The 13272-nt window shown below is 51.8% G+C and overlaps 1 protein-coding gene across 1 annotated transcript in view; it reads right to left on the bottom strand.

Annotated features, from left to right (window-relative positions):
- WWC3 (WWC family member 3) overlaps window positions 1-13272 on the bottom strand; it is a 115832-nt gene that overhangs the window by 68685 nt on the left and 33875 nt on the right. Inside the window, exon 2 of the mRNA XM_013985877.3 lies at window positions 3090-3199. Within this exon, the coding sequence (XP_013841331.3) occupies window positions 3090-3199 (110 nt within the window). The remainder of the gene's footprint in view (window positions 1-3089; window positions 3200-13272) is intronic.

Genomic DNA, 13272 nt, shown 5'->3' with positions numbered 1-13272 from the left:
CTGGTGGACATGAAGCCAAAGGGGCTCGTCACTGTCAACCTAAGAGACGTGTCCAACCCTCCTCTCTTCGACTTCCTCCACCCGGGACGCGCCCCTTCCCACCTCCGGGACACCACCCCGTGTCTCTGTGCATTCTCCGTGGACTTCTTGTCTCCCCTGCTCCAAATTCCCGCATTTTCCACTCCGGTTCTCTCAGGCTACCAGCTCCCGTGAGAGGGCTCAGGCCCATCTCCGGCTCCACCCTCTCCCCTGAGCGCCCACCTTGTCTCTCCACCTGCCTCCTAGGTGCATCTCCACCTGGACGGACGCAAAGTAATTCTGAGTCATCCGTCCAAAGCAGAAGTCGCTCTCACACAGCGCCCTTTCGCTACCCAAACTCAACGCAATCCAAACAAAGCCCCACGACGAGCCTGCTTCTCCTGCTGGGCCTCTAGGGGAGGGCGCTGTCACGGGGCCCCAGCCACCGAGCCAACCTGAGACTCACCCTCGGCCAACTCCTGCTCCTCTCCCGCAGCCAGGACATTTTGTGGGTCATCCAGAGCGGGTGGCTGCTGCCCCTGCACCGAGCATCGGCTGGCGTGCTGTGCCTTCTCTCCATCCCCCTTTTGTTCAGCACCCTCGTCATCCCTTCTCCAAAAATACGCGGGCTTCCTGCCTCGTCCCACCAAAGGCCGTCCTCAGTGTGCTTCCCACTCACCCTCCCAACACCGCTTGCACTTCTGTGACACACGAACGTCTTTTTCTGTCTCTTTGTTTTAGGGCCACATCTGCAGCATATGGAGGTTCTCAGGCTAGGGGTCAAATTGGAGCAGCAGCTCCTGGCCTACACCACAGTCACAGCAACACTGAACCCGAGCCACGTCTGCGACCTACACCACAGCTCACGGCAATGCCGGATCCTTATCCCACTGAACAGTGCCAGGGATGGAACCTGTATCCTCATGGATCCTAGTCGGGTTCATAACCTGCTGAGCCACAACGGGAACTCCCTACATGCACCTCTTTTAAGGGACAACGTCTGACATCCTCCACGTGATGTCTGAGTCCCAAGGAGCATCACTTGCCAGCTTCACTTCTAGTTTCTGTCTTTTCCCCCACAAACATCCTCTCAACAGACTGGCTATTTCACAGTCCCTATCTTTTGGAAATGCTCATCCATGTGTTTAGGCTGCTTCTGTCCTCCTCTGCCCACCAGGAAACTCCATCATCCTCTAAGTCCTCCTGCAAAGGCACCACTTTTCCCTTCCTTCCTTTCCTCCTTCCTTTCTTCCATCCTTCCTTTCGCAGGGCACACAGGCAGGCTTTCCAGAGCGGCTGTGCGAGGCGGACCCCTGTGCCCGCCAGGGATGCCGCGAGGGCCCGCAGCGCCCAAAGCCCAGTGCATGTGCGCAGCCCACGGCGCAGCAGCCCAGACACCTCGACTCCCTGCATGCACAGACAAGAGGCACCAGGTCAGGTGGCGCCAGGGGAGGGCTGCCCTCGAGGGGGGTCACTGAGCACCAAGCCCAGTCCAGCAGGTGGTGTATCCACCTAGAAGCCCTCTTGCCATGTGGACAACTGCCCGGGAAGGCAGCAGGGCCCGCAGCCCCTGCCCACGCTTTGGGTATGAGCGGCAATCACACAAAGGGCAAGAGCGTGATCAGGACTCCACCGCCCCAGGCCCGACAGGACCCCTCGCCATTTGGGTCTGCGAGTCCTGAACTCAGGAGGCCACTGGCAAGCGACAATGTGGGGATCAGCCCTAAGGACACCAGCCTGGGTGGGTCTCAGCATGGGGACGGAGGGAGGAAGGGGCTTCGTCACTCACGAGGTGGGACATGGGCATCTTCGGGCCCTCCCGGCCTCCCTGGCACTTACGACAGAAGTGTAACTTAGGGGCAACTTCTATCGCCGGTAGCAATGACAACGACAGAAACACTGGGGGCAGCCAGAAGGAAATGCGGGAGTGAGAAAATGTGAATCTGAAAGGGAAGTGGATGCCCAGCTGGTACCCGATGGAGGAAGGCTGGGGAGGAGGCAGAGAGCCAGGAGGGAGGCGTGGACAAGAGGCCTAGAACCAAATGCAGCGCGGGACCCAGCGTGTCAACCTCAGCGCCACTGGCACTCGGGGCAGCTTGGCCTCCGGGGGGGCCGTCCTGGGCACTGGAGGACCCTGAGCAGCAGCTCGGCCTCCGTCCGCCAGATGCCGGTTGCCCCTCTCCCGGGCCCGACAACCAAAAATGCCTCAAGACATCACCGAGGGTCCCTGAGAGGCAAAAGCAGCCCGGGTTGAGGCCCACTGCTCTCCTCAATTCTAGAAAGAAGGCTGGGGTGGGCACGGACCCATTATTCCAGCTCTGGTCTTGACATCATTCTCTCCCTTCCCATACCCCCAAAGGACTGGTATATTAAAGTTAAAATCCAAGGCCTAAGACAGAATGGAGCTAAGGCAACCACTTGGGCAATTTACTGTTCCAAGAACTTAGAAACAGTAACTCTGTGGGGAACATCCTTCTTTTTTTTTTTTTTTTTTTTTTTTTTTTGGCTTTTGTCTTTTTGCCATTTCTTGGGCCGCTCCTGCAGCATATGGAGGTTCCCAGGCTAGGGGTCGAACCGGAGTGGTAGCCACCGGCCTACGCTGGGGTCACAGCAATGCGGGATCCGAGCCGCGTCTGCAACCTACACCACAGCTCACGGCAACGCCGGATCCTTAACCCACTGAGCGAGGCCAGGAATCGAACCCGCAACCTCATGGTTCCTAGTCGGATTCGTTAACCACTGCACCACGACGGGAACTCCTCCTTCTCCTTTTGAGAGCGGTTTCTATTACGAGGCTGCCGGGGAAATTTACCTTCTACTGGGTAGGGAAACTCTCCAGTGGACATATTCCAGGCAGTCCTGAGCACCACACAAGCCCGGCAGCTACAGAACCGCTTCGCTTTGTGAAGCGCTCAGCCAGGGAACACTTCGGATGCCATTTATAAAAGCCAGTGAAACGGAGTGTTAGGAAGCAACAATTAAGTCATTCCACAAAAAGAGTTCCTTGCACCTTCGAGATCAGCATGAAAACTCATTCACAGATAGTAACTCCAGTGCGGCACTCTACTTACTATTTATGTGGTCCATGTAATAAATTCCAATTTGTTTATCATACACAGTTTCCCATCCTAAAGGAAGTTCATCCCCAACACAATCGGCAAAGGTCAATGGCTTTGTTATCCTGCAAAATAAAATTATGAAAGCAAATGTGAGAGTCAGGTCAATGTCACGGATGTTCGCTGAATCGACTCTAGAATTAGGTTTCACTAACGAAGTTATATGTTATCTTATCGGACTGCTTTTGCTCCACCTGTTGGCTTGGAAAATGAATTCACTGCCTCTACCTAAACAGTAATCACTAATGATTTCAATGCACTCACAGTTCAAAGCATCGCTATCTCAACATGCAACTTTACATACCAGCCGAAAACAGATACGGACAGTCACAAAACACATAAAACAAGCATCTTCTTCCAAGCAGCATGTTTACTGAGGTGATGACAACGGAATATAACTCTGCCACAACAGGCGAGCACCTGTGTTTTGCTCTCATTCCCTGACACAGGTTCCCCCATCACAGCTTTCGCTTTCTGTACATTCTGGCTTAAATCTATCTAAAATGTACTTGGGGGAGCTCCCGTCGTGGCACAGTGGAAACGAATCCAGCTAGGAACCATGAGGTGGCGGGTTCCATCCCTGGCCTCGCTCAGTGGGTTAAGGATCCGGCGTTGCCGTGAGCTAGGGTGTAGGCCAGTGGCTACAGGTCCGATTAGCCCCCTCGCCTGGGGACCTCCATATGCCGCGGGTGCGGCCCTGAAAAAGACAAAAAAATTAAAAAATTAAAAACTAAAATAAATAAAATGCACTTGGGAGTTTCATCTACCAGCGGTCCTAGGTCAGGGAGTTAAACATTAACCGTTGACCAAATGCAAAAAGCCAAACAAGGCTGGGAACAATGCAAGGAGATGCTTAACTAAATACGGCCTGTCTCCCTTATACAATGGGGAAATCAGAAATTGCAAAGCGTTCTCTTTGCTTTCTGGAGAAAAACCAACACAAGTGCATTGTCCACAGCCCTCTCTCCTTGAAGTCGATCTGATCTTGGAAACCTCGGCTTGACACAGATGGATAAAGGACAGGTTTTCCAGATGGGTTTCTTTAAGGAGGCCCCCCCCTTCCCTCCCCCCCCCCATGATCACGCTGATTGACAAGACAGCTGTGGTAGAAAACAGGCCACACCTATAATTGTCTGAGTCCGGGCAGCTATCTAATCAGTTGTCTCTATAAATGCACACAGGCTGGTATGCATGGGAATCTGATAACCTAAATTTCACTGCCTCAATCTTCCCACATCTCCCTTGGAGCCTCTGGCCCCAGGAATGGGAGACACCACAACCAGCGCCAAAGCCCACAGGAGCAGGATGCATTCTCAACATGTTATTTCCCCGAACTGGTTAGACAACAAGGCTCTGGCTCTCCCAGGAGCACTTAGAAACTGATCGACACCCTCAGAAAGGCACTGACGGAGCTCGTCTTCATTTTAAACAGAGGATTTTAAAAGTGAGAGTCAACAGCGAAACAGAAATGCTTACACAGACGATAAAACACACCGTGGATGATCCTCTCGAACATGAGGCCCTCAGAAGCTCACAGCAGCACAAGATGAGCCTGCCGCCTGCCATCTGTCCCCTCCCCAAACACCGACGTCTGGGCCATGGCTCCCTTACAGGTGGGGAACGAGGTGGTGGTGGCACCGGCCCAAGGCAAATCGCTAACGGCTATTGGGTGTGAGGCATGATTCAAGTCTGGAACGAGACCAGACCCCATCAAACGCAGCGCTGCTTTAAGATAAACTGCGACCTGAGCACATCCCTGCTCTTCTAGATTCACCGGGAAGCCTCGAGAAAATTGCCGGAGCACAGGCGGGCGCAGCCTAAGAAGCGCGTTTGCCCACACGAGCTCGTTCAGTCCACAAACGCAGGTGGGAAGCCTGACCTGGCAGCACCGCTGAGCCCAGCTCACTTCCTTTACAGCGCAGAACTGTTATAAAATGATGGTGAGTTCACGGTTTTCGATTTCCGACCCACAACAATGCAAGTCATTAAAATAACACTTCCAGACTCACTGTTCCAAAAATTAAAGTGACGGAGCTACCATTTTGGTGAATGTTCTTTGGGGCTTGATAAAGAATCCACGTGTCTCTGATTCCACTTCCTCTCTAAACGAAGCATGAATTAATGGCTTTGGAAGCGGATCCACCAGCCCCAGTCAGGCCTTCAGCGACAGCAGCCCCAGCCAGCAACTTGACCACAACGCCTCGTGAGACCTGAAGCGAGGACCACCAGCTGAACTCCTGCACCACAGACATCGTGTGACTGAATGCTCACTGTCACTTGAAGCCACTAAATCTCAGGCTAATTTGTGTGATACAGCAATGGGTAATGCATGAACTACGTAAGCCCTGACTTGCTGTCCCAGTGCATCGCACATGGCAGGGGACATTTGTGCCCACTAGTAGGACCAGTGAAGTGCAGAGAAGGCTTTCTTGTCTTATTCAAGAACATGCACATAAATATCTACACGCTGCTCTTCTGATTCGTCCGTCTATTTATCAGGATGATGCAGCCTCCAGAGAGCTGTGACGTCACTGAATACAGACACATTTTGGCCTGGTTTTCAATAACGACATTGAGAACGCCTACATCTACTGTCCTCGTTATCATTCCAAAATATTTATGGGACAGAGACTTTGGGGTTTTTTGTCGTACCGCACAAACCACCGTGGGTATTCAAAACCACCCCGGTATCAAAACGACGACTTCCCCCCAAGAAGGGTGCTGGTGGGTAACATGCCTTGAGTAACGACCACATCACTCCAGGTGACGTACTGGGTTTCAGAATCCCTTGGATCGCATTGCCACGATGAGGAGAGCTGAATAAATCTGGACTCCCTTTTCACTGTCAGAAGGGCAGTGCCTGGGAGTCTGCGACAGTGGCGTTCTTTTGCTGTTTGTTCTTCAGCGAGGAGGGCTTTCTGGCTGTTGCTGGCTACAGAGCATGACCCCTGCGTGGCAGGGGGAGGCCAGGAGCCACCCGGGAGTGAGCTCAGACGTGGCTGGCACGGTGAGCACCCTCGGCAAGGTGGCCAATCCCATGACCCCTCATCCTGCCAGTGGGCATCCTCCCAGTTGGTTGAGACCTCGATGTCCAGGGGCCTGTCCTCAAGCAGAGTGGTCTCTACACCAGGGCCGTGCACTGAGTTTGCACACGTTCCCCCGAGGCAAGGCCAGGTCCTGTCTTCACCCCCTGGTAGGCCAGTCCAGGCCCCTGAGTTCTCACCTCCCCCAAAAACTAGTTGCTAGATTTGTCCCACCAACTCCTTCCCACGGTCACGACACACAGACTCCAGGGTATTTTCGTTTCTATCGCACAGTTTTGGAAATATATCGAAATAGGGGAGAGAGATCCATCCATACCACCACTCAAATAAAACCATTCTTCCTATTTTGGGGTGTTTTCCTCCGTCTTTTTTCTAGGTTCTTTTCATTTTTTTTTTCCCTGACACAGTCATGATCATACAGTATGTATAATTCTCTGTCCATTTGTAACATGTTTACTTATTCAGACCTTGAGTCTCTCCAAAAATTTCTCAAGAACGGCCTAACACTTTAGCCAAAGTATTCTGTCCCTGCTTGTTTTAAATTATGTGCAAACCTCACCCAGAACAGCGCTGAAGAGTCAGCTCCTCGAGAACAATTACCCTGTCTCAACTGCCTTTGACTTCCGGCACCTGATCTAAGAATACATAACTTGCATGTCTTCAAAGAGTTGGCTAAGGGGATTAATATAAGCGACCTAAGCACTACGGGTAGCTACATTATTTCCGAGTTTCCACTAGTATAAATATTCATGAGAACTGCCTTGAACACAGTTCAGCAATTTCTCACATAGCTAAACAAAGAGTTTCCACCTGAGCCAGTAATTCTACACCTAGGTGTGTACCTAAGCAAAATGAAAACATATGCCTACATGAAAGAATGTCCACGGCAGCATTATTCACAGTAGCCAAAAGATGAAAACAGCTAAGGGCCATCACCTGATGAACAGATAAATAAAACATGGTCTATCCGTTCAATGGAATATTATTCGGCCATAAAAAGGGGAGTTTCCTGTCATGGCACAGTGGAAACAAATCCGACTAGTATCCATGAGGATGCGGGTTCAATCCCTGGCCTCACTCAGTGGGTTAAGGATCCGGTGTTGCTGTGAGCTGTGGTGTAGGTCACAGAGGCAGCTTGGATCTGGCATTGCTCTGGCTATGGTGTAGGCCAGCAGCTACAGCTCTGATTCAACCCCTAGCCTGGGACCCTCCATAGGCTGAGTGTGGCCCTGAAAAATGCAAAAAAAAAAAAAAAAAAAGAAAAAAGAATGAATTACTGGCAGATGCTACAATATGGATGGACCTTGAAGTCACTAGAAGCCAGACACAGAAGGCTACATGTTGTATGGCTCCACCTACAAGAAATATCCAGAACAGTCAAATCCATAGAGACAGAGGGCAGATGAGTGGGTGGCAGTGCTTGGAGATACAGAGGGAATGGGGAATGATTGCTAAGAGGTATGGAGCTTCCTTCAGAGATAATTAAAATGTTCTGGAATTAGATAGTGGTTGGTGGTTGCACAACTTTGAGATTATCCTGAAAACTAGTAAACTGGATGCTTTAAATGGTGGCTTTTATGTTATACGTGAATCATGTATCAATTTTTAAACCTATGATGAAAGGAACATCTCTGTGCATAAAGCTCATAATCTGTATTTACATTACTTTCCTTGAAAGATTCCCAGAAGTAAATTTACAAGGTTGAAGGATATGAAGCTCTTTTCTCCAGAACTTAAATTCGATGTAAAGAATTCAGCCAGTAAAGTATAAAGAAGAGGAAATAAAATCCCCTATGATCCAGAAGCCCTGGATTCGTGTTTTAGTGCATCTGCCTGCATTTTTCCACAGCTGATATCATACTGGATACAATTTCATACACTGATTCTTTTCATTTGTGTATTTCCTCAGGTCCTTTAGGTCTCTGTCAGCATCGCCTTCTGTCATGCTAGAACCTTCCATCATAGGCAGTAAACCATAATTATTTTACCAGGCACCTCCAGTCAGCTATTTAAGGATGTTCCAACGTTCTGTTCTTTATTGTAAATAACGGACATGGGCTCAGGGCGCCCAGGGGACACGTACCGCGCAAGCGCTTTACCAGCAGCATACACTCTACAGCCACTCAGAGATGGCCTTTCTCGTCACCCCCTGGGAATATCCTGATCGCACGTGTTCAAGGGCTCGGGGATACATCTGTGTGGCACGGGCATGCTGGACTTTCCAAGAACAAGTAGGGCGGGAGGAGAGCCTAAGTTTCACGGCGCTTTGGGGACGGGGGGCGGGGGGGGGGGAAGGGGGGAGTTGGGCGACGAACCGAGAAGCAGGGCGCCTGGCGATCCCACGCGGGATCGGGAGGCCCCCGGGGCCAGTTCCAGCTCTCCTGGTCCCCCGACGACTCCTATCCGAGCAGCATTAGCCCGGAGCGCCGGCCCTCCCCGCCCGCAGCTCCCCGCGGAGGTCTCCCCTTCAAACACAGCTCTTCCTGGCCCCGGCAGGTCCGTTTTGCTGGCCATTCCTATCAGAGCGGGTCGGCAAGAAGGGGGAGAGGGCTGGAGGACACAGGCGCTGGCTTCCTTTTGCCCCCTTTGCCTGCTGCAGCCTGCAAGGCTCTTTAAGAAGTGGCCCTGGGCCATTTCGGTTAGTGCCCGTGCCAGGAGAGCCATTTACTGCCCTGAAACCTCGGAGGAGTCCTTCCTGCTCTCTCGGGGTCAGCCTCAGTTTCCTCTCTTTCAAATGGGCATGATCCGATGAACCTCACAGGGCCAGGCTGGCTGGGGGGCGGCCTCTTCAGTCACCGTGGGGAGACCAGCTCCACCCGCCACCTGCCTCCGCCTCACCCTCCAGGAGACCTGCTTCAGACCGCAGGAGCTTCCTTTCGCGGCAGTGCTGAGCGGCCACAGACTCGGTGGCATTAACGCACTGATCATCTTAACTGCTCCGGAGACTGGAACGAACTAAAATCCGACACTGGACTAAAACCAAAGTGTCAGGAGTTGCCCTGGTGGCCTAGTGGTTAAGGATCTGCTGTTGTCACTGCTGCAGCGCAGGTCGCTGCTGTGGTACGGGTTCGATCCCTGGCCTGGGGAACTTCGGCATGCCGAGGGCACAGCCAAAGAAAGAAAGAAAGAAAGAAAACCGAAATGTCAGTAAGACTGCACCGCCTCTGGAGGCTCAGGGGAGAACCCCTCTGCGGCCCCCCTCTGCTCCTCTGCGGGTGCTCCGTGGCGGCCCCTCCCTTCCTCGAAGCCAGCCTCGGTCGGGGTCTCTCTCAGGATGCCAGCTCCCAGGTTCTCCCTCTCCGGCATCCCTCTTCCACTCAGAAAGGACCTCGTGATCCCACCGGGCCCGCCCAGATCATCCAGGAGAAGCTCCCTGCGGTGAGTCACATCTGCAAAGTCCCATGTGCCATGGCAAGTAACACGGTCACAGGCTCCAGGGAGGGGGACGTGGACATCTTGGGGGCCACCGTTCCAGCACCTCGAAAGCCACACCCTCCCTCCCAGGGGCGGGGAAATCTGACACCCACTTTCTCAAATCGCAGAAGAGTAAAGGTGGGCAGCCGAAGGGGAGAGCAGAGAGGAGAGAGAAGAGTATAGACACTGACTTTTTTTTTCAGCCCATGAGGGTAAGTGAACCTGTTTGGATGACCTACAATCTTTCTAATGGGGAAAGTTTGGTTTTAAAATGGGGTAACACTGGTTATAACTGGTTGATAACCTTATATATGTTTCCTGTGTACGACATTATATTTTGACTTCTGTATACACTGCAGCGTGTGCGCCGCCAAAAGTGTAGCTTCCGTCTGTCACCGTACAGTTGACATCCTTTACCCATCTGGCCCTTCCCCGACGCCCTGCCTCGTAACCAGTACTCCGTTCTCTGAATCTATGGACACACACTGATGGGGAACACGTTTCCTTTGTGAAAAGGAGGCCAGCATAATCCTGTGATGCCTTGGTCTATGCTTTCCAGTCTCCAGCCACAAGATAGTCTTCCTATTTCCAGGTCAGGCTTCTTTGAGAGATGCGATTCAGACAGAACACTCTTTATCTCCATTTCATTCCAAAGCAATCCTCAAGAAATTAGGGCGACTCCCTTCACCTTTTCTGCCGCACGTGGCTCACAGGGAAGGAGTTTCAGAGCCCGCCAGAGCACAGACCCTGGGCGTGCGGGGTTGGTACATGGAGAACTGGACCCTGTTTGCTGTGCCCCCGCCTCTCCAACTTCAGTGGTGTAACGCTGACACCTGACAGCCAGGTTCTCAGCAGTGAGCGCGTCTCTGAACTTCCTGAAATCACACAAAAACGCTGATGAGCACAGTCCAGGGCTGCCAGCCGATCCCCTGAGAGGGTGATCACCCCCCAAAAGAAGTTGAGAAGCTCGATTCCTCAACTCTCTGTCACGTTTAAAACAGCACTGCATGTACCGCAAACCTGCCACATTAGGCCTGACGAGTCACTCAATCACACTGATTATGTGTTTAGAACATGTACGTACTTGCCTGGGCAGCTGTCATCGAGTCCCAATTCTAGAAGTTAGGGTAAAGGCTAGTCAAACCTAGAACTCAGTCCAGACATTGCGACTGACATTTCAGTGGGGTTTTTTGTTGTTGTTGTTTTTGGGGGGTTTTTTGGTGTGTTTTTTTTGGGTTGCACCCACAGCATATGGAGGTTCCCAGGCCAGGGGTCTAATCAGAGCTATAGCCGCAGGCCTACACCACAGACACAGCAACACAGGATCCGAGTCGAGTTTGCGACCTACACCACAGCTCACGGCAACACCGGATCCTTAACCCACCGAGTGAGGCGACGGAGTGAACCTGCGTCCTCATGGATGCTAATCAGATTCGTTTCCGCTGAGCCACGAAGGGAACGCCTCAGTGTATTAAGGGAGCATGAGTGATCCGATTTCAGTGATGAGTCTTAGAATTGTTCTTGAATTACACTCATGATTTCCATGTGAAAAGACTGTCTTCTTTAGGAGAAAAAAAAAATTATAATACCAGTTTTTTCACTGACTCCAACACAAAACTAACAGTTACGGTTCACGGACAAATTCCCAGACTAATCCGAAGAGCAAACAGCTCCTCACATACATCTCAGGGCAAGAGGAGACGGGGAGGGGCTTGATGACTAGCAGTGAATCCACCAGACAAGAGAGCGCAGAGAATCGGACGCAGGTGAACCCCTTCCCTGGCAACTGCAAGACTGCGTTTGCAGGAGGCCTCCAGTGTCCTCCGTCCGTGATTTAAAAACCAAAAGGCTCAGCGCCAGGCTCACTGCTTCTGCGTTAGCAAGTTTTCCCACTGCCCTTTATGCCTCCATCAGGCACATCTTACTGACATTTGTCTCTGTGTCATTCCCGGGAACAACACATCATTTAGGGATGCATTCATCTTCCCGAACTTCTGCACTGCAAAGCCCGGTGCCAGCACCTGCTGCAGGGCACAGCTTTTCAGAGGGGAGAAATGGGCTGGCTAGCCTGAGAGGAGATGGCAGAACCTGAGCACAGTCAACTCACCTCACTTTGAAAGTCAATGTCACTGAAATCCCAACAGGGATATCCATCGGGTCACAAAATCCCACTGAGAATCATGCCAAATGCATCTTTCAAGAGCCACAGTAAGACAGTCCTGCTTTAGCACTGAGCCAATATTTCAAGGCTGCCTCCTGTAAGGCAGGACTCCTCACCCAAAGCAGTGGAGTAGCAACAATGTTAACATTTCTACCAAGCCCCAGATTTTTTCCTCTTGGGCCCAGAGAAAGATCACACTTCCCAGCCTCCCGTGCAGCTGGTAGAGCCACGTGACCCGGCTTCAGCTGGTTGGGCCGTGGGTAGAGGAAACCAACACCCCTTCCGGGCTTGTCCCATCATCTCCTTGAGGAACCCTCCACGCCCTCTCGTGTCCTCCGCCTGTTGGCTAAAAACAACCAACCCAGGAGAGGACGGCTGCTGTGGTCTGCATAATACCTGCGCCCCCATCCTCAATTCGTATGTTGAAATACTAATACCTAACACGATCGTGTTAGGGGTGGGGCCCTCAGAGCGGGATGAGTGCCCTTATAAAGTGTCCTGCTGAGGACAGTGAGGCATCACTGGCTCTGAAACACGGAGAGGGCTCTCGCTGAACCCGACCACGCTGGAGCCTTGGTCTTTTGACGTCCGGCCTCCAGGACCAGGAGGAAAATTTTCCTATTCTTTGTGACCTACTCCATCTGTGCTATTTCGTTAGAAGCCTGAAAAGAGTCAAACCATAGAAGCCTGGGTCCCCAAATGACTCTTTAGATCATGGAGTCTGCAAAGCCCCTTCCCCTTCCCCACCCCCACAGGCCCATACTGAAACGGACAAGAAACTGCTATTCTGTTCAGCGACGACTTGGAGCTGTTGGTTAGAACAGTCAGCTGGCTGACACTGGGAAAAAAGGGGAGAAACCAGAATCTGCGAGAAGTCTGAATATGTAATCTTACTTGGTTATGTGAGCATCCTGAGCGATTTCAGAGCATGTGAGCCAAGCACAGACACTGTTTGGAGAGGACTGGATGCTCTGTCCTTTCCTCATCATGGGGTCTGCAGGCGGAAGGGGTGAAAAAGGACCACCGTCCATGTTTCTGTTCGCGACAGCACTTACCCTGTTGTCATTATCTGACACAGCTACTACCCCCCCTATTGGTCTGTGAGTTGCCAGAAAGAAAGGAGGCTGTTTCTCTAATTCGACTTTTGAAGCCTCACATACACCAGGCCTTCATTAGACGGTGTGATAAACTAATCAGGCCCATTTCAGAAAGGGACACACCATATCAAAACCAGAACGGAGCCCACCGGGAGTCAAGGAACAATTGCAAGGGGGCAGACTGGAGAGAGGAAAGGGCACTTAGGATCGGACTGAGCTTGCCAGGCCTGAACTGTGTGAGCTTGCAGGGCTCGGAGGCCAAGGCGCTCTGGGATCCTTCCTCCCCAGAACAGCTCTTCTTGGACAGGTACATGCTTGGAGGGGAGAAAGGCAGCTCAGCAGGCCACAGAGTGGAGGACATGTCTCTGAAGACTCCCACATACTCTGCTCTGATTTTTTAAAATTTATTTATTTATTTATTT

Source organism: Sus scrofa, chromosome X (assembly GCF_054392235.1).
Source record: "Sus scrofa isolate SSC_HxYL_T2T_F1_AM1 chromosome X, Sscrofa_HxYL_maternal_Yorkshire_Landrace_v2.0, whole genome shotgun sequence".
In the NCBI taxonomy this organism is placed as follows: domain Eukaryota; kingdom Metazoa; phylum Chordata; class Mammalia; order Artiodactyla; family Suidae; genus Sus; species Sus scrofa.
Note: the sequence above shows the minus strand (reverse complement) of the source record. Positions and strands in the feature narration are given on the sequence as shown.